At 38.0% G+C, this 21,957-nt stretch overlaps 2 protein-coding genes across 6 annotated transcripts in view; both read right to left on the bottom strand.

Moving 5' to 3' along the window:
- cerkl (ceramide kinase-like) overlaps positions 1-11,790 on the bottom strand; it is a 32,743-nt gene extending 20,953 nt beyond the window's left edge. For 3 of the 4 annotated variants that reach the window (XR_010915194.1, XR_010915195.1, XM_067516118.1), the window contains exons 1-3: positions 11,412-11,782; positions 9,804-9,913; positions 3,684-3,914 (exon numbers count right to left, since the gene is read on the bottom strand). Coding sequence is in view for 2 of the 4 variants with exons in the window: in XM_067516118.1 (XP_067372219.1) it covers positions 3,684-3,914; positions 9,804-9,913; positions 11,412-11,686 (616 nt within the window). In the remaining 2 variants the exon portion in view is untranslated. Of the gene's footprint in view, positions 1-3,683; positions 3,915-9,803; positions 9,914-11,411 lie in introns of all 4 variants that reach the window. The other variant, XM_067516119.1, reaches the window with a different exon arrangement.
- Positions 11,791-16,009: 4,219 nt separating this feature from the next.
- neurod1 (neuronal differentiation 1) lies at positions 16,010-21,446 on the bottom strand. Of its 2 annotated transcripts, none has more exons than XM_067517103.1 (4): positions 21,308-21,446; positions 19,488-19,771; positions 17,381-17,610; positions 16,010-17,128 (listed from the first exon to the last, which is right to left on the bottom strand). In XM_067517103.1, exons 2-4 carry the CDS (start codon positions 19,757-19,759, stop codon positions 16,566-16,568), a joined length of 1,065 nt encoding a protein of 354 aa, XP_067373204.1. In that variant the 5' UTR covers positions 19,760-19,771; positions 21,308-21,446; the 3' UTR covers positions 16,010-16,565. The 2 variants fall into 2 exon arrangements, with proteins under 2 accessions (XP_067373204.1, XP_067373205.1); XM_067517104.1 differs by having other exon boundaries at positions 19,488-19,789; positions 21,308-21,429.
- Positions 21,447-21,957: the final 511 nt, after the last annotated feature.

The raw sequence follows: 21,957 nt of genomic DNA, 5'->3' as shown, positions 1-21,957 counted from the left end.
TAACAGTCCAGGGATCAGTGTATGTTTGATACCCCTGGTTGTGTTGGTCCATGGCAGTAAAACCTCCAGGAAAACAAATACTGAGTAGGGATTATTATTGCTGCAGTTGTTCTAGTTTACTCTTGTCTGATTAATGCAGATTGAGAAATTCAAAAAAACATTCCCCTAAATGGTTAGAATCACCTTAATTTACAGTGATCTGTAAGCAAGAGGCAAATGCCATGACACCTCCACACAAGATGTCCTCTTTTTCGAATAAAGCATGGGGTTGGGATGCAGAAGGCAACAGGTTCGAATCCCACCCCACCAGGTGTGGACCCACCCAGCCACCAAGGGCAATTTTGGTCCCAAGCACGGACAAAAAATGGGAGGGTTGCAGCAGGAAGGGCATCCGGCGTAAAAACGCATGCCAAATCAACGTTCGGAACATGTTCTGTTGAAAGCCGAAAGCCATTGATCTTTGACAACTCAGTGAAGCAGTGTCTTTCCCTGTGTTTTCAAATGTTTTTGGATATCGCCAGAGATCTACAGCTGCAGAATGACAAATATTCCCTCTTAAGCAGAGCGAAGTCATTGTCGGTTTTGTCTTAATAGGATTTTTAAAAACATGATTAATGTAGGAGAGGACCAATTTTATCTTTTAAACTAATAAACTGCACTTATATCAGTACGTTTAGTATTTATAGCATTTAAAAAATTATGCTGCTTATCGCATTTTCAACATTATGTTACACTAAAAACAGCTGCCTTCTTAGCTAAAAAAAACTGGCGAGACATCTTTGAGTAGCTGTTATTTCAGCCTTTAGTTTCTTAAAAGGTAAGGTCTAATAAGATTAAACAGAAAATTTTAAAAGGATCTGAATTCAATGAAACATACTCCTAATGGCTGTACACCATCACTGTATTGATGCAGTCATGTTGACCTTATGACACCACCCAACCAGCCGCTGCTGCCTCCCACCATTTTCACTTTGTCACTGTGAACCCAGACTAACAGCTCTGTAAGCGAACAGCAAACTGACGTTGGATTGACAAGACAATTGATCTGGGAGGAGTCGCGACAGCACCTGGCAGCCTGAGTGAGCTCAGTCTGAACATCCCGTGAGCTCCGACACTGCCACTGGTCTGTGAGTCTGTTGTGCTGTTAAACAACTGCTGTAAATCCATCCCGCCGTCTGACCGTGTGTATGGAAACAGACTCTATACAGCATCACTGCTCGCCTTTTGTCACTCTGACTGCCATTCACTCTCCGCGCAGTGTTCTGCAGCTGCTTCGAACAGCTAACAGCCCCAAATAACGCTCTGGAAACGGGAAGTGTCGGCTCTCTGCTCGCCATTGTGCAGCTGAATGTTCAGATCTGGAAGTTAAGAAATGGCGGTGGACTGCCTGCTCTGCAACACCACGATTCACACAATGCGCTTTTCACACTGACCTCTGGCTGGAAAATAGGCTTAATGTCCACACAGCAGCAGCGCGACCGTGTGTTTACTACACATAGAAGTCACAAAAGCTGTCACAGTTTGATGTGTAGTGTGACCACCCGAGCTGACACACGACCTGTGAGCCCTTGATGCGTGTGTGTATGTGTGTGTGAGGCCAAACACAAACACTTAAGGAAGTTGTGACTTTGCAACAGAGCCTCATGGACAATCTGATTTGGTGGACAGACAGACAGCTGTCCAGTGATAATGTGTCAGACAGACATCGTGGTGACAGGACAAAAGTGTGGGTGTGTGACCTTTTAACCTCATTTATGGATAGCCTGTAACATCTGTTGGAGCGGACATCGCTGGGCAAACACAAATATAAAGCCTTCTGAGTTAAGTCCATACACCGAACACGCCAACATTTCTATTGTGTGTTAAATGTCAGCCAGTCACCGCCCAGTACAGTGCACCTGGAGATGCAGCGTCTGGGAACTTGACTCTGCAGCAACATACAGAATTTTATTATAAACAGGTTTTTTCAGGAGGTGAATTCATGCATTAATTAATTTTTTTACAGGAAACGCGCTGAACATGATAATGCAGTACCTATTTATATAGCCCAGTATTAATTCCAGCAGACAAGGAGCAACATTAGCATGGATTTATCTACAGAATATATTTGTGTACATGTCATTCTTCCTTTAACTCTCCCTTTATCTTTTCAAAATAATTTTAACTACTTTCTTCCTCATGGGGAACCTTTTGTTGGACAGCTGTATAAACATGATGGCAGGGCTATGGGGTTCTCCATATTGTCCAAGGACACTTGGATATGCAGCTGGGAGGCACCGAGAATCAAATCACCAAGCATCGACAACTGGTTTAACAAGTGAGCTACAGCCACCCCTAACCAGCTCTGGTCTGTTCCCACAGAATCCTATGCAAAATATCTTGCTCCAGCTCGAGAGTAAGGTTTTTGCTGTTGCGCAGACACAATGTGCAGAGAACACCACATGGTGAAAAATATTAAATACAATTTAAAAAAAGCAAACAAACAAAAAAAAACAACCAATGATCTGATAGATCCTATACAGGTGTCCAGAGCTGAGGTGGAAGTCGAGTGTTAGGTCATCACTATCCCTTTCTCATTAAATGTAGTAATTTAATCCATCTGAAATAAAAAAATTAAAACTAGAGCTTTAAAGTAATAATGTGACAATGTATGGAATATATTTTATTTGCTTTTGTTCTGAGACCATAAGTTGTCCTCATCCAACACCTCTGAATGAACTGAAATGTCAAATGTAAGCCGTGATTTTTCAGCTATTATCAGTGTTGCACTTCACTGATACGCTTTTAAAATAGTAGGAGCAAATAGCTACTGGTAGTTTCAGTTTTAAAGGCAGTTTTAAATTTGGTTCAAAGTCTGAAAGTAGAAGAGTAGCAGCTGTGGTGTGGTTTTCATTGTAAACTGTAAGTGTGAATGTAGGCAGTATATTAGCTAATCTCTCCTACAGACAATATGATTCAACTGCTGACAGCATCTTATTGATTACGGCTGAGTATACATGCGTGCGTGTGTGTGTGTAATCTGTGCCTCTTTGTTCCGGTGGATTAGCAGATTAGCTCTCCAGTCTGATGTAACTCTGACTCATTAAACTGAGTGGAGAACAGGCTGGTAGAAAACAAAATAAAAATCTTAGCAGCTCCTATAGCCCTAAATCTAATGAACAATGAGTGGGGTAAGAAGTTGGAGTTGTCTTTGTGACTACAGACTCAAATCTAAGGTGCTAATCACAGCAGTATATTGGATCAAATATAGTAACAGCTGCAAACAGACCTTTTATAATTTATTTGTAATACTAATGTTTTAAAAGTAGAGAAACAATTGACAAACACTGGCATCCATAATGCCAGATTCTTAGAAGGCCATGTTTTTCAACAGGACTAGTATTTCACATCATGATCCATGGGTTTCCAACAACTTGCAAATCACCTGATTGACAGGTGAATACATGCATTGACAGAGTTGGTGCTAATAATAACAGCATTGCTCAGCAGTGTGTGATCATCTTATAGTATGACGTTCACAGAAATACTGAGTCATCTCAGCTCTTACATAACATAGGCAAGCTTTCAATCTTACTTTCAGCCTGGACAGTTTTCTGTTTTCTTGTATGCAATGTATGTTTGTGTATTTAAAACATAGGGCTTCACATACACATGGTTCAGCTCTGTCTGAGTGTGTATGTTACCTGAGAGCAGCTCCTTTAAGGTGTTGTACCAGGTATGTGTGTGTTCGGCTGAGGCGTTGTGGAGGTGCAGCGTGTCCTCCTCCAGCCTCCTCCCTCTCCTCCTGCAGCAGAACAGAGCCACACCGAGCACGGCTCCACCTGACTGCTGTCCTGCTCCTCGCCTCCGCTTCACCTTCACCGCAAACACGTCCTGCAGCAGCAACACACCTGACTTTAGCACACATGTCTCACCTGAACAGAGAGAGAGCAAGAAAGAAAGAGAGAGAGTGAGCATTAATTAGCATCACCGGAACACTTTAAATAACTGACTAATACTTTAAAATGGCTGTTAATTCATGAAACTGCAGAAATCTATGCTCACTGGTGTTGTGTCAGAAAGAACTAGTTCGTGTGAGTGAAGGTATGAACATTGTTACAGAGCAGACACAAAAAGGAGGTGTTCACATGATTCTGTCAGGCAATAAAGTTTGAATGTAACACAGTGCCGCAAGTACCTTTGTGTTCATGTTACATAATAATATTAACTGTAATAATTATTAATATACTGATCAGCAGAACAACCTGTCTATCAATAACTGTAATAGAGGATTTCTGAAATCCGATTGGTCAGCTTTATATCATCCATTATTATATATATATATATATCCCGTATATATATATATATATCCCATATATATATATATATATATATATATATATATATATATATATATATATATATATGCACATTCAAATACTTAAATTTCTTTAGCTCATAGCTTTGTGCCTTCATTAAAAAAATACTTAATGCAAAATTTTACTGATAACAGTAAAACATTGTTGAGATTTGTTTGTATATGATATTCATACAGGCAACTGTTTCAACAAAATTCACATTGTGAGTAAAAAACTACTTTTTCTGGTCAAATTTACCAGCTTATTAACATAAATCTGTTTTTACATACTATTAATGTATGGGGTGAAGTACATAACAACTGTTAGGAAAGCTAATAGCACATTTAGAAATAGCCATTAGTGACTAAATTCTCTAGATAACCTTGTTAAGTTATGAACAACAGCTTTCTTCCATTCCCTTATATTTTTCTGTCTTGTTGATGTGTCTTTCACCTGCATCACATTTTTAAATGCTTTAGTAAGAACGGTCTAGGCACAAAACTAGTGCCCCTTTAAATTAAACATCTCACTACTGATTCTTTTTCCACCACAACTCCTCCACTCATGCATGCCAGATGATATGGTTGCAACAGTTTACAGACAGCTGACCTTAGCAGAAGTGGTGTGAATTGAAGTTGTTAATCTTTGCAGAAGATAGAGAATTTTTTGACAAGTATAGTAAGGGTTAGGCAACAGTAAGGGTGTGGCTGGCATTGGAAGGGCCATTGTTAGGGTCAAAAGACCCAGATTTTTGCCTGCAGGCAGGTCCCTCTGTGCTTTTAGACCCACTTTTTCTGTTGAGCCATGACATCTCTGCTGTGATCGGGGTTTATTGGAAATTTTGCTAAAACACATTATTGAATAAAACACAATGACATAATTTTAAGGAAATTTTTCTGTTTCAGGGCTGTAAATGTACAAATGAAGTTTTCTTACTTCTGAATTCTTTAAACAATATTAAAAGATTATTTAAAAGGAGAACATTTAAATATGTTTAAATAAATATGAAATGTGAAATAATATGAAATCTGGCACTATTTTGTTGTTCAATGACAAAAATCTGATAAAAGGTATGAAAAACCCTCCATGCATTCATGGAACACAAGAATGAACAACAAAATTTTGCTGTTTTCTGAAATTGGACCAATAAATCGTAATGAAATAAATAGTTTATGTCCCTAATATGAGAAAAGAGGTGATTTACTCTGCGTTATTGTCCCAAATCCCAAACAAAAAAACAAAACAATAAATTATGACTCCAGTACTCACTGTAATGGGTACAGAGTTAAGCACCTGATTTAGCTTGTTCTTCCATTGTTGTCTGAAATATTTAAAATCAGTGAGCCACAACAACAAATTACTAGTCTTTTTTTGTAAGTTGTTTTCTCTTTCTATAAATGCATTAGCAACACAAATGTTCATCACAAGTCACATCTTATAGAAATAAAATAAACTGAAGGATGCGAGACAGATTTTCTATCCACCCCAATAAAGATGACTCTGATCATGGTTGACAAAATGTGGGCACACACACACGCGCACACACACACACACTATTGCCCGTCACAGGTAGCCTGTTGGTAGCTTCCAGATGGAGATGAGCTTCCCAACATGCCCTCACCGTCCTACTGTGCCAACAGACACACACAAACACACACGCGTGCATAAAAAAACCATATTGCATGTAATGCCTTGTACTGACCTTATACTGACAACCACTGAGTCTATAGAAGCTTTTCCTTCCTCGAATTCTTGATTTAACACCAACAAAAATAAATTTTGTAGAGACAACAACAAACACAAACAAACACACACACAGTGGCAGTCCAGTCTCATGGTGACCAGGCCATGTGGCTGTCTGTGGGGGATTGTGTATCATAAACACACACTCTGAGGCTGCATCACTCGCACGTTGTCTCTTATTACATTGATCATGCAAACTGCTCTGATGTTATCAGCTGATTGTAAATTGATCAGTCATCATTTCCTCACACTTACAATCCTACAACTTCCAGAGAACATATCTGCAGGAATTTTCAGCACTCGACCTAGAAACAGGGCAAAACATCACAGTTCCATACTAAAACTGTCCATTGTCTTTAAATGTTATTTAGCATAAGTCAAGTTCAGCTTTTTCCCTACGTGGGTACAAGCATGGTGGTCTGCCATGCGAACAGGAACCCCCTCCATGCCTATACGACAAGAAAAAAATTATTTTCTATTGATGTTACGTTTATGACCAATACATTACTTTTGACATTCTCGCCCAGGCAGAAAGGGATCACAGAGCCGTTCAATGCCTGTCCTACATCCAGTCCACTCCATTTTTACTTTAAAAATAAGAACCAGCCGTTATAAGGAGTCAGACTGTTGAATGATACATTCAACATTGTTAAATGTCTGATATATCTGATATATCAATCTGGTATATCAGACTACCCATAGTAAGTTCCAGTTTGTTGGCCTCATAAATTTAAACAAAGTTTGAAATAGAAAAGTGTTAAACTTATTTTTATTAGAATTATTTTTTTTTTAAAGCAACATTTATAAAAATAGCATGGTTAAACTTTGTCATTCATAACTGTATATCCCTGTTAGAAGAGGAACATCGTAGAGAACATTATCTTAGGCTCTTATACATACAGGAGAAATGTTTTGCATGCAATAAATACATTTTATAAACATTCACTTTGTTTTAGTTGATCCTTACATGGAATTTACCAATCAACCAGGTGCTGCATAAGAAATAAATACCCAAAATTGTTTAATGCAGCATTTTAGTATCAGACAGGACAATTTTATATACAATACACAAATATACCTAAATTGAACCAGAAAGCAAAGAAAATAATCTCTAATGTGCTTAAAACCAGTTGTGGGCACCTTAGAACAGAAATTCTCCGATCAGGAATAAACCTTGCAAATTAAAATAATATAGTGAGATGCTATTGCTGGTGGCAGCTTCTTCCACTGCACTTTAAGAAGTTCTAAAAGCTCGTCACAGTATTGCAGTTTGTGCTAGAAAGCTAAAAAAGCTCACAGCTACAAACCCAGAAACTTTGATGTTTTCTCCTTGACTTAGATTTTTGCTGCCTTGTACCTCACATGTAAGTCGCTTTGGAGAAAAGCGTCTGCTAAATGTAAATGTAAATGTAAACTTTAATGTAAAAGCAGTCTCCACTATGTTTTACTAACGTTAAGCTCAATATCAGTGGGAACCCGTATTTGCCTAAACTACAGTAATTCAGCAGTTCTTCATGATTCATAAGTTATTAACCTAAAAGAAAATGTCTTCAAACGACCCCAGCAGGAAGAAATGCAGTATTTTTGTCACATAACCAAGGGGAATATCTGTGTTGACAATGTCCTAGGTGCCTCTTACGGTTTGCTAACCATGACCCTAGCTTGTCTATTCCAAGGGGGTTGGCTAATCATAACCCTCGTTTTTAGGGCTTGTGGCTTCATAAAGTAGTCATATAGTAGCATGGGCCTATCATATTTTAGTGGAGGATTGTGTGGCAGATTATCATGGGGTTGGGGGTTTACCAACATTAATTCCTCTAACAATTATATTTTAGGAGATACGTTAAAAAAGAACCTGTCTTTAGCATCCCTAGTAGCATCCCACTGAAAAAAATATTATTCCATTATTTTTAAAAACGTTTTGTCATTTGGGGGTTATTGTGTGTAGATTGATAGGAAAATGCACATTTTTACATTAAAATTAATTTATAACATAGTAGATTGTGTAAAAAGTGTAAGTGTCTGAATAATTCCTGAAGGGTACAGAAGATATAGCATAGTCTGTCTAACAGCTCAGGTATCACATCCCGGAAAGATTCAGGCAGACAGGCTGCTGGGTGAGACAAGATGAATGTTATATGTAGAAAATAACTACAGCTGATCCATTTAGAAATATCTATCAACACACACACACACTAACAAACACACACACAAACACAACATGCTGACAGGCTGACTGTGTGTGTGTTAATCTCCTCATGCTGAAAGACTATAATAACCCCCCACAGGCCAAACCAACTGCTCTCTACTACTGCCAACACACAAACACACACACACACAGGTTTGGATTTCTACTCTTGTTAGGACTTTCATTGACATAATGCATTCCCTTGCCCCTTACCCTAATCCTAACCATCATCACAGCTAAATACCGTACCCTAACCCTTACCTAAATCAGATTCTAATTTTAACCATGAAACCAAGTCTTAATCCTCAAACAGGCCTTCAAACTTATTAGCACAGGCACAAAACACATTTTTGGCCTAACTGGGTAACAAATAAAGGAGCATGCACACATACACACAGTGCTGGCTTAATGACATTATCTTGGATGAAATACAGCAAAACAGATTGCAAAGCAGAACAGGCTTCAACAGCACACACACGTACACACACAATCGTGCTCCACTAACCAGTTCTGTCTGAATGGATTTCAACCAAAGGCTAACACACATTACAGGTTGTTACCATAATAATACCAAATTTACCACTATGATATCATAATATTACCATATTATTATCACAACATGACTAAACCAGTGTTAACCCGTAGAGGATCAGTAACACTTTGATTCCAAACCTCCATCCATCATACAAACTCCCAATTCCTAACTAAAATTAGGTCTAATCCATAGAGTGTCTATCTATATTGTTGATGAATAAAGTTTCCTAAGGGATATGGTTTAAACACGGCGTTGCCTTAGACAGTCTGTGTCACAATAGGCTTTGTCAGCCTGAAATGAACTGAGTCATGTTAATGAAATTTAGTGTTAGAATATTGACTCTTTTTATCAGATACATTTTTACACATTTGTCCTTTGTTAACTTTTATTAACTAAATTATTAAAACTAACACAGGAACTTAAATAATCTTGCATATATGGCAGGTATCACAGGTGCGTCGAAGTCATTAGAAGCATTAACATAAAAGTCACCAGTAGCTGAATGACAATCTAACAATGTCTTAAAAGGGCTTTAGTTTCCCAGAAAAAAACCCCCTTGCTGCTCTATGGTTTTTAGCGTAGTACGAAAAAATAAAAATAAAAACAACATTGGCAGTTATCTAGAAAACAAGTGCTTGTTTGGAGCAGAGGATGTAAATCATGTTCACAGACTTCGTATCCCCAGAACTACAGATTCATGAGAGGCCAGATACTCCCAGCTACAGTACTATGTATCTGTGTCCATGTGGTATTCTTTGTACTAAATGTATTTTCAATTCCTAGCACAGTTTAAAGACTGTTACTTTAAGAGCATTTAGCATCATTTTCGGCTTAACAAAGAAGCAATGTTCACAAGCTCATGCTCATGCAGTCGACGTGGGACCAGATGTCATGTTTTCAGGTGGTCTCGACTTCTCCATTTCAGTACCAGCTGTCTCGAAATATGCTCTGTCTGTTTACAGCAAGACCACTGATCACCAAGACAGCCATGGTAACTGACCTGTGGGGGTCTCTGGGAGGATGGGAGTCCAGGTTAGTCTGGTCCGAGTGAGCAGGACGTCATGACTCTTTTTCCCCAGCTTGAAGATCCCACGCAACACAACATGCTCACTGAAATACACAAACACAATTTATTTCAACAAATCAGAGATCCAGTAAATATATGTACCAATGAAGAAACTAAAATATAATAATATTTAGTTACACATTTTTACACTTATGATCTTTGAAGATGTTTCTGCTCAGAGGACAAACTTTCACTCAAGAACATTTAGAAGCAAATATCTTTGAACTGCTTCCAATATTGTTCAGTGAGCCTGGGTCACATGACAGCATCTCACTTCATCGGAATAAAACAATAAACTGATTATAAAAACATAATCCAGGTACTAATTAGCTGAACATACCTGATCCAGCTAATCAGAAGCTGAAAGATACCATTTAGACAAAGGGAGAGTAGGGGAAGAAGTGAATTGTATCTTCTAACTCCTGATTGACTAAATTCACCAGTTAGGGCAGGAAGGTTGAAAAACAAGCAACCTTCTTGACGGACAGGATTGAGAACCATGGGCATAGTGTGAGCACACAGCGGTTGCTAGGGTTGTGTACATAATGCCAATTTCTCAACATGAGGCCTAATATGTGCATCTCAAATGAGCCTACTAACAGAAAAAGAATGGTGGAAGTATGAGCTCACGTGGAAGAAGAGTGTTCATTCTGAGGAGCTTCCTTAAGGAGCTTCCTTAGCAAATGATTCATAAACAAATCAGATGTGAATCAAACATCTGCAATTTGAACGGTAGCCAGTGGTTTTCCCTAATTGAAAAACTAAACACTGGAACAAGCTGCTGAAGGTTGTTGCATTTACATAATTATTACTTACAGTAACCACCGATATGATTCTGATCCAAACTGTTGACAAGGATTTGGGCAAATGGTAACCTACAACTCCACCCTATAACATGCTTTCAAATATTTCCTTCATACTTTAATTACCTCGAAAAATGTTGTATTTTGCATGTGAGACTGCTTAAACGAAGTGTAGATCTAAAGCACGGTCTGTTGACTCTTGCCTACTTCAGACGCTGTAAAAAGTTATGGCCATTCAAGCAGCCAACATTTAAAATATTATTGGCACCACATCTTCACGTAATGAAGAAACCTGTCATGCAGTCGAGCAGTGATTTTTGTGAGTTTTAAAGAGTTTTTGGAGAACAATAGAGGTCTTTAACAGATGAATGAGCTAATTCAGGTTGGAGACAGACATCAGCTGCGAGTAGAGGCAATCCATTGTTGGCCTTATAGGCTCTGTATGGGAACTGTTTAAATTGTGATAGAATATAAAAATGTTGTTTAAACATTCATTTAAATTCTTCTATATTGTTTGGCGCCTATTGAGAAACTCTCAGCACGTCCCTCATCTGCAATGACCTTGTTAAGTTGTGAACGCAGAGCTTTTGTAACAGTCTTGTAAGATTTTATACTTTTACTGGGAAGAGCAGGCGCTCGCGGTGTAAACTTCACTGCTTTCTGTCTTGTGGTCCATTCAGAAATCTCTGTAGTTCTTTGGAGAACCTGTAATTGAAGGAACTTGAGGGGAACCACTCACCTGTGTTGCTCTTCCTCCCCCACCTGCTGCTGTTCAACTTGATCACCTTTCCCCTCCTCCTCCTTCTTCTTCTTCTTTTCGCTCCGTTTCTCCTTCTTCTTCTTCTGTTTGCTGTCTCCCCGCGGCTGCTCCTCTGCCTCTGACATGTTCACGACACACACAAACAAAACAAACAAACGCTGTTCCTCTCTGATAAACAAACGGGCAGATAAACGTGCAGTAAGCTGATCACCACCTGTGTGTTTCCGGGGTCTTGTCGCTATGGAGACGGACATTAGCTTTACCGCGTGGACTCAGCTCGAGTGCACAGCAAGTCCACCGGCGTTTGTTCAACGGGTGTGCGCGTTCTCGCGTAAGTCTAAACATATGAACATAGAATGCGCACACCGTGAGTGAACCTAGCAGGTTATAGCTGCCACTTTTAACCCTCCTGTTATGTTCATACACACACGCATTCTCTTGACCTCGTCTTTAAAGTGTGCAGAAGTGTGAAAAAAGTGTGAGAATGCAGGTGTTGACTTTTGACAGGAACTTTCTCAGTTCCCGTGGACAAACTCCACCCACATTGAGTGGCCACTCAAAGGTGTATTTGGGGACGAAGACCACTGAATTTCACCACTTTTTGATGTGAATGTCTTCAAAGACGAGGTCAAGAGAATGCGTGTGTGTGTGAGTATGAGTATGTGTGTGTGTGTGTGAGTATGAGTGTGTGTGTGTGAGACAGGGGTGTATTATATCTCATAGTTGCAAAGAAACAAATAGTATTTGATCTTTCTGACTCTTTTTAGCTTCTATTTTGTCTGCCGGGTCAAATTGACCCGAACAGTAGCTTTGTAATATAAACATGTAGGGGGGGTTTCAAAAATGTGAACTGAACCATTTTAATTTTATATGTTGATTACACTAAATAAGCCAAGCAGGAGACGTTTCAAAGTGAAAAGTATTTTTTTTAGATTTTTTTACTTTAAAACTGGTCAATTTGACCCTGAGGAGAAGAGGTGTCTCATTTTAATTTATCACTCCATAAACAAAAAACAATTCTAAATTTAAAATAAAATTTGAAAAAATCTATTGCATATAAAACTATTGTAATTTATATGTAGGTCTTTTCAGTGTACATTAAAAAAAGTTTTAACATGATTTTTTTGTAATAATCGAGTGAATTAACCCCATTTAACCATGATCTGTGAACAGTAAAGAGCATCATTGAACTAAATATTGATTGAAATGGTTAGTAATGGAGTTAATGATGAGATATAAACAATGTTTTTTGGGACTTTTTGGTTTCTGACACTTTTGTATAATTAAGTGTGCTGTTCCTCAGATACGAACATAACAGGAGGGTTAATACGTTTAATATTAATATGTATTAGGATACTCAACTAAACACTAATACCACACTGTAAAAGTGGACACATTACAAGAGGACTGACCTAAAAAGAAAGAAAACAACACAAAGCAAGCAAAACAAGACACAAAATAACAAAGGCACAATTGTTTTATTGTATTAGTTTATTTGACAGGCACAATGGACGTCCCTACCACAGAATTAGCTCCAAAACTTAATTTCATCTGCAGTTACTGGGCGGGACCATAAGAAAACTAAACATGATAAAAAATTAAAAAGTCGCATGTCAAACAAAATTATAAGCATCATGATTATTCCATTATTTTGAGTGATAATAAAAGAAACGAGATACCTGATATTAAAATGTCATTACAGACATTAGAATTGTAATTACAATTTAAAACAATACTGTACATCTGAAGTGTCAAACAAACCATATAGGATTTGGCAGTGCTATGTGCTACGTATCCAAAGTTATCCAAATGAACTGTTCACACTTTAATTGGTATTTAGCCTTTTTTTAGTCACAGCTAGGTAGGAGTATGTTTGATAAAGGTCCTGTTTTTTGTAGCTCTACAGAGGAAGCTAAATGACCAAATTCTGTTTAAGGATGTTGTATCAAACATCTACATCATAAAGATCTTGTTTGACCTAAACTCTCTAAAGACAATATAATTTAAAAGCTTTCAGATTAGGTAGTGCTAAATCGTGAATAACTTTATATATCAGACAATATGTATGGAAAAAAAGGTTTTAAAGGTTATTAAGGTTTTAATTGCAGTGGTGAGGTCTGATTGTTTTTTATTAAATATTTTCAAAGCACCTTTAAACAAACTATGCAAGAGCCTAAGTGTTGTGTTTCCTGCCTGTGACCGTAATGCAACACAGTAAGAAAAACAAATCAAGTTCAAGACTAATCTCAGCATGTGTAGATAGTTGAGTCCTTACAAATTTAAAAAATTGGGTGTTTAGACTAGCTTTTTAAATATGTTTTTAAAAGTCAGGTCTAAGTCTACAATGACCCCACAAAATTTGCAAATGTTGCAAAGCTACAGTAACACAAAAAGATGAAAGACTATAGAATAAGACGGAAAAGCCACGCAAAGTGTTACAAACAAACAAAAAGGCGTAAGACAAGCAAAACAACATGCAACAGATTCAAGTGCAAAATGACTATAAATGTAATAACTGTAAAGAGACTCAAAGCTTTACAGAGACCTACAAAACAGAGACCCAAAACTTTCTAAAAAACACAGAGAACCACAAACAGACACAAAACATCTGGGAACAGATGCTAAAAAACCGTAATATGCAAAATAAGCAAACACAAAATAAAAAATAAGCACCACAAAGAGACAAAGACATGTACAAAAAGACACAAATGGCCTCATGAGAATGGTTATATCGTTGTAGGATTCCCTCTTTTACTTACTCTGGAGACTTCTTCGCTCCTAATAGTTTGGCTTTGTCTTTTTGATGACTTTAATTATTTATTTGACTGTTTTAATTTCATCCTACAGATAAAAACAATTCACAGTTACCGGCTGTTTCATACACATTTAGTACTAACTGTTATAGGTGTTACACCCACCATCCAATCAGATTGCAGGATCTGGTTGTGCTGCAAAGACACTATCATGAGCTGCAACTCAAATGCACACAGCATGTGTGTTGATGACAGATGGCTGACTTTAAGCTGCATTAATCAGTGTTATGATCAGCCAACACAGTGATATACACAACCTGTATCACCAAGACTGCTACTATCTATTAATACTGCTACTGCTGCATTAAACATAGCTCTATTAATTGTACATTTTTATTACTTAAAAATGTCCAATAAAGTATAAAAGCTTTAGTTGGATCTGCTCACTTTCCTCAATCAATTGTCATTTGGATTTTTGTTCACACCTCTATGTATCTATCTTGTGTTAACATTTTTCACTTGTATTCCATTGTATTCTTGGACTAAATTACAAAATATATACAGTAAATATTTACAGTACATTCTGGAAGTTTCTGTTTTATTTCAACAGAATGAATCTTTATGTTACAGTATGACTTTCTCTCATTAATATTCCACTTTAACAAGGGGGCTAAATGGTGGGATATGGCCACCATATTGTCCCCATTGACACACACACACACACACACACACACACACACAAACACACACACAGCAGGACAGCAGTATGTAGTATGTATGGAGGGGGGTTCTCATGCATAAACAAGATCATTTTCATAAATTAAAATCTTGCCTGCAGAACGAACATCTGTGCCCTTCACACACACACACACACACACACACACACACACACACACACCTACACACACTACTGTGATAATGTCATTAGGGTTTTTCTTTATGGAGATATGAGATTTCTCCGTATCTTTGACCTAAAATCCATTTTAAACAATGTGGTCATTGTATGAGAATCTTGTATTATCTCAACGATTTTAACCCTTTGAGGAAGATTTTAAATGTGATTTTAGGGACATCTGCAGGTTTTCCATGTTTCTATCAATATTGTATTTTGTGTTGTGCCATGCCGCATGTTTTAATCTTCAACTTTTATACTTTTGGATAAATCCAAGCATCTGCAGAATGATATGGCCAAAACTGGACTTACAGGACTTATCTGTCTATCTGTCTTTATATGAAACTAATTACATACTGTGAATATTAGGTGAAATTCTACAGTTTTATGATATGAGGAGTTTATCCATACAGTAAATTTAACTAAATTGAACTTCTCTAGCAAGACATTGCTTAAGTTATGTGCGTACTGTAGCTCAGGCTGCCTGGATGCAATCGCTCTTTCTGCTTTCTCACTATACACTGTTTGAAAACCGACATTTTCAGAACCCTCATATTCTCCTAATCCTCTAGGTAAGACCTATTTAGTCCACCTTAGACTTTATGATGCAATTATATTTCATGATATATAATAATGCTGGATGTTTCAATCCAGCTTAAGGTTTCTAGTCATATCGGGTTCTTGATCCCAAGTGAAAAAGATATACTATAAAAGCTGGATTTAATCATCTGAAATTATTTTGTAATTTTGTTAGCAGTACACATTTTTTAAATCTGAGAATCTTTTCTTATTTACCATGAATTACCTTTCTGTGTAGTTTCTGCATAGTTTTGAGGTTATGAATATATTGCTTTTATTTTATCCAACTTCCATGTTAATCCATGTTCACTGAACAGGAACCAGGCGGTTGTTGAAGAACAGACTCAGACAAATCACATGGAATTCCTTTTAATAAAAGGCCTTTATAAACATCTATCTTATAAAATATGAACAAGAGTCACATGAAATGTTCACAGAATGCTATAGGAACATTATAAAAAGCAAAAAGTAAAAACCACATACACAACATGAACACTTCAACGCACTGCCGGTTTAACACTGGCCCAACACCGGCCCATCACCTCCTCACACTCTGACCAAAAAATAGAGAAATCTTTATTCTTTTAACGTTTGGAATCGTTAGCTGAGCATCGCTCAGATTTTAACAAAATTGCATAGTTTCCTCAAGATTATTGCTTATTGATTATTGATTATTTTTAAGTGATAATATGGATAATAATGAGACATTCAGAGGGTGTCTCTGCAGGATGAAGTGCTACAAAGATTACATCATCGTCAACATCACCATCGTCGGGTGCGAACTGAGGAAGAGTGGTAGAGCCCGACATAGACAGAAAGAAGAAGAGAGGACAGAATGAAAGATATTAATGGTCAGTCTGTTTGTCTCTCTGTCTCTGCCAGTCTCTCAGTCCTTCGCCTTCCTCTTCCTCAGGAGTCATGGAAAATGGCGTTCAGCTGGGCATTCATCAGCCTCTCGTGGTGTGAGTGTCCATCAAAGCCCATCAGCCCGTCCACCTGCAGCTCACTGCACCGTGGGTTGGACCCCCCTCCACCGTAGATGGCAGCATGTCCTCCAGCTCCTCCTCCCCCATAGTGCACGCTGAATGAGAAACTCTTGTCGTATTCAGCGGCTGTGACAGCTTCGTGCTTGAAGGATGAGGTGAAGTTCCCATTGATGCTGAGCGGCGGGCTGAGCGGTGGGTCGAATGCTGGACCGTCCGACACCAGGACACCATCAAAGAAGGGCTCTAGGGGACCATAGGGCTGACCTTTGACCTGGTGGAAGATGTGGGAGGGCTCCATGGTGCCATAAGGTGGGCTGGGCAGGCCAGCCGTCAGCCCAGGGCTCTGATAGGAGAAGTGTCCCGGATAGGCTGCAGCACCAACAGGGGGGAGATGAGCCGGAAGGTCAGGTGTCTGCTCTGGCAGGAAAGTCCTTGGGTTCAGCTGCAGGCAGCCTGCCACCAGGTTAGTGGTCGGCTGAGACAAACCTGAGAACAAAGACAGAATAAACAGTTAATAGTGCTTAGATCATTTGATAACTGTCAGTAGCTGCTACTAAATATTTGTATTTCGTAAAACTAAAAAATGTTAAGAAGTGTTATCTCTTTTTATCCACTTTTTGTTTGTAATTAAATGAAGCATCACTATGTTAAATCTATCACTAAATGCTATGGTTGCTTAAATTGTTATCCGATAATAACTATACTATCAATGCCTGTTGCGCTTATTTTACTGCTGACCTTTGCACAGCGCCTGAACAAAGCTCATGAGGTCGGGCGCCTTGCCAGAGCGCAGGATCTCACTCAGCGCCCAGATGTAGTTCTTGGCGAGACGGAGTGTCTCGATTTTGGACAGTTTCTGGGTTTTGGAATAACAGGGGACGACTTTCCGCAGACTCTCCAGAGCATCGTTCAGCCCATGCATGCGGTTCCTCTCACGAGCGTTAGCTTTCATCCGACGGATCTTAAACCTGCAGAAACACCCAGTAAATCAATTGTTAGTGTTATCAGTTGTCGTATGTGTAAAATTCTCATTGTGAAATCAAGATTCGAGATCTTCACTTGTGAATCAGTATGCATGAAGCTACCACCATTCTGAGGGTAGGGCAGTCTGTTTGGAGCCTGGGAGACATAATCCAGGGCAGGTTGATCTTTGATATAGTCACTGCCGGTGATAAGGCTTATTGCTCTGAATCCATTAAAACAGTGGAAGTTGACAAAGAGTAGCATATCTCCATTTTTATCAAATTATCTCCTCCCATCTGGATTAAGAGTTAATTAAATTGTAAATGTGTTTGTTCCCAGTGGAAATCTCCCCCTTGATTCCTACAGTAATGTGATTTGGTACTCTGACTTTATGTGGACTGTAATCTGGCAGATAGCATCAGATGTAGACCTTAAAAGTGTTCTTCAGTTACAGATGCTAATGAGAATTCGAATCATCTGTGGTAGATGTAATACTGTTGCAAATGTCTGCACCAAACCTACTTCTTATAAATTGAGGCAAACGACCTTCCAACTATTAACAAAAAGAAAAGAGAAAATACAGAGCCTGAAATGTTTGATCATTAAAGGGGCATTTCATCTGAAGACAATGACTAGAGAAAATAATTTAACATCAAATATATCTAAACTAAATCAGTCTTCAAATAAACGTATTAACTGAAAAAACATTAATTTGCCAAAATGCATCTGGGTAACACATGGTAATACTGCGGGAGACAGAACAGATAAATTAATTTTATGAACTGCTTGGCAAGGTCATAGCTACTGATACTGCTTCAAACTCACTAAATCCTGCTGAAGTATTCCATATTACAGCAGCATTACAGAAACACTGGACATATCACAAAGAGATGTTCTTATCACTGGTAGCCAGCACTGACTCTAAATCAGTGACACCTATTTTGAAAGAAACAGTTTTTTAATTTCTGTTGGGCTAATTATTGTTCTGTTAAAGTGAATACATTTTTTAAAGTGTTTAATTAGTGTTTAGCGCTAATTATAGTGTCTAAGTGATAATGATCATGGAGCACCACAGGGTTACAGTGTCTTCTTCAACACTTTGACTTGTAGCCAGGTGGAACCAAGAACTTCACCTCTAACGTTGGGCTTCATGAACGACTGCCCAACTGGGCTGTTGCCCATAGTTTCATCTGAGGCAGTAATATAATACTAATGTGTAAAGGAATATATTACTTTTGACAGAGAGTAATAAGTAATTAAATACTTTTACTTTTTTTAGGAGTAATAAGTGATGAGTGGATATTACGCTGCCTGAGTGACTTGCCCAACACTGGTCATTTGATGAGGTTCACAAGATGGATTTCTCCAATCATCTACAGGACAACACGCAACTCAGCTTAGCTTTAGCTTTACCACGCGACTCAAGATCAATCCACTCTGCTCCACCCGGCCTTCCCTGTCCTCCCTGTCCTGCTCTGCTGGGTTGTTATATAGAAGTCATAAACAAGCAGAAATAATTGAAATTCTCTGAACCTCGTTCAGAAAAAAAAACTTGTTTTTAAAATATTGACATATTTTCGCTTTAAAATGATTTTTAGAAACTGTTCTCAGGTTTAGAAAGGGAATTTTTAAATTTAGACTATGCTTCTGTCTTTTTCTGATTGGACACAAACTGCTGCAGTTTGTGATTATGTTAGCAAATGTTTAACAAAAATGCTTGTTATTTCCAACTTTACACTCATCATTTCATCCTTTCTTTTTGTTTGTCCACAACAAAACAACCTTAACACCTGCTCTGCATTTAATCTGAACTCACTAAACTATCTAAACTCATTTAAGTTTTTTTTTAAACACATAAGAAACCCAAAATTATCTCCTTCACCTCTGCATTCGAGCCTTTGTCATTTTCTTCTTCTTTGGCCCTCGCCTCTTCGGCTTGTTCTCGCCGTCTTCCTCTTCCTCCTCCTCCTCTTCATCGTCCTCGTCCTCGTCCTCTTCTTCTTCCAGACGGTGTAGGCAATCCTCTTCCTCCTCTCCTCCTCCTGCTCCTCCTCCTCCTGTCCCCCTCTCTGGTTCTCCTCCCGCTGGACTATGAAGCTCCTGAAGCTCCTCAGAGTCCACTGACACCTGATCCTCCCGCACAGACCTGGTCATGATGCTGATTCTCTGGAAAAGAGGAGAAATCTGTTTAAACAAAAAGCAATAAAAAATCAAGAGATGCCTCAGCAAAGGATTACGTTATTATATATTCATTCAACTGTAAAAAATATGTTTTATTACATTTTAAACAGCCTTTTTGGTTTTTCATGCGATTGTGTGTTCTTTCAACAGAGGAGGCAGACTTTTTGATTCATTTTTATTCAGTAGATGATCAGGTTATGAACTTAATTAAAACATTTTATAAACTGAAAATACATCGGACAGAGCTGCTGTGATTCTTTAGTTTTCAAAAGAATGAAAGGAATTAAATAAAAAGACTGGAAGCAAAATGTGACAAATGTGCTTTAAAAAATGTATCCATTTATAATTATGGAAATGCATAACTTGCATTGTAAATTATAGAAATATGCTCTAAATACAGAAAGATTCATGGCACCACTTTGTCCTCCACTTTATACTTAGAACTGTCTTTGCACTTCTGCACAATTCTGTAGTTAATTTATAGGCATAAGGACATTATAATTATTTTCATTTATATCACTATTGCAATGTTTAAAAATTATTCCTATGTGGCTCTAGTATCTGGTTCTCAGAGTACAAAATCAGCCGTATATCACTTTGTTGGAAACAGAGATCAGAGACAGAGAAAAAATGTAAGCTGCAAAAAATAAATAAATAAAATCTCACACTCACAATTAATTCAATTTTACATAGGTCAAATCAAACATTTACAATCTGAAGCCAATTACAATGTTACAATGAGAACCGATGGAAACTTTTAGACCCATTAACAGCTTTAGCTGTTTCAGCAAAGGAAATCAGCTCATTGTTGATAAATTGTTAGAAACTGCTCAATTAAATAAAACGTTTTAATCCAATCAAAGTAAAATACGTCAAATTTCCGAGATTGAACTCTGTTACAGGAAATAGTTTCACATTTAAATATAGTCAAAAAACTAAAAATACATTGTTTCTTGGAATGTTTTCTCGGGAGAAAAAAAATTAAAGACAAAAAATTAAATAAGCCTTTTTTTGCCCAGTACATTTAGATAATAGTGAATCACGTTATTTTTTTCCTTCCAGTTTGCGGCTGTCTGGTTCCGTTAATTTACAGACAGACAGGTGGAGGTACGACAGGTGAAGGAGAGCCGAGGTACATTAGGGAATAAACACAAATAAGCAAAATACAATAAACCACAATAACAACAGCAGAAATAAACAAATAAAGCTCATTTTAAAAAATGAAATTCAAATGAAAAAAAAGGCGCCGTTTTTAGAAAAAAAATTGATATATATAGCTCAATTTAGTAAAACGGATTGAAAATTAACTAAACTATTAACAAACAATTGGAAAATAAAAAAGAATTTGAATATCTAATTAAAATAAATCAAAACTAAAAGCACTGGGTTTGTTTTTGACGCACTAGTTCATTTCAAAAGCTAATTATAACTGAATCACTCTGTCACATTTGCATAATTACTAAAATGTATCATTTAGTCCCTATCGATCAGATATTACTTATTAATCTGTTAAAAACGTACCTGTTGTTGCTGTGCGTCAGATCCCACACATCCCGCGCGCTCTATATGTGCGTGTGCGTGCGTGACTGTGCGTGACCTGCAATGAGCTTTCTGAGGTGTGTGTGTGGGAAGATGCTGCTTTTATACCCGGCATACACACAAACACACACACACCCGCGAGATGCTGGGAGATGGGTGGGACGGTAATTAGCATATACAGTCTCCGCCTTCACGGCACGCGCCATATGGTGCTGACGTCATTAAACCGGCCCCGGGGATCACGTGACAAATCTTCCGTTTGTCTCCCTCTCTGAGCAAAGTTGACCATCTGTCGCCACATCCACGCGCGCATGCGCCCACACAAATGTCATATTCATCATGGGAGGTGTGTGTTGCTTGGAGAAGAGGTGCAGGGTAACTAAGTACATTTACTCATGTAGTATAAGTACATCATGTACTAAGTACATTGTTGTCTACTCCACTATAATTCAGAGCAGAACTCCCCATCATTAGTTGTAATGATGCTCAGAGAAATAAGTTCCTTTGCGCTTATAACTTGAACTTCAGTAGAGCATTTCAATTACTGCCTTACTTTTTGTAGTGGAGTACCTTCATAAGTACTTTCACCTTTACTTGAGTATTGAGTTTGTGTGCTGCTGCCTTCAAAATGT

The sequence above is a fragment of the Channa argus genome, chromosome 9, assembly GCF_033026475.1.
Source record: "Channa argus isolate prfri chromosome 9, Channa argus male v1.0, whole genome shotgun sequence".
Classification (NCBI taxonomy): domain Eukaryota; kingdom Metazoa; phylum Chordata; class Actinopteri; order Anabantiformes; family Channidae; genus Channa; species Channa argus.
This window is presented reverse-complemented; position numbering and strand designations above follow the sequence as displayed.

Excerpts from the sequence above, each read along its gene's own strand:
- neurod1 (XM_067517103.1), bottom strand. The coding sequence starts at position 19,759 with ATGACCAGGTCTGTGCGGGAGGATCAGGTGTCAGTGGACTCTGAGGAG. Across the intron at positions 17,611-19,487 it reads ACAAAGGCTCGAATGCAGAG|GTTTAAGATCCGTCGGATGA; the intron begins GTGAAGGAGATA and ends GTGTTTCTGCAG. Across the intron at positions 17,129-17,380 it reads TGTTCAGGCGCTGTGCAAAG|GTTTGTCTCAGCCGACCACT; the intron begins GTCAGCAGTAAA and ends CTTTGTTCTCAG.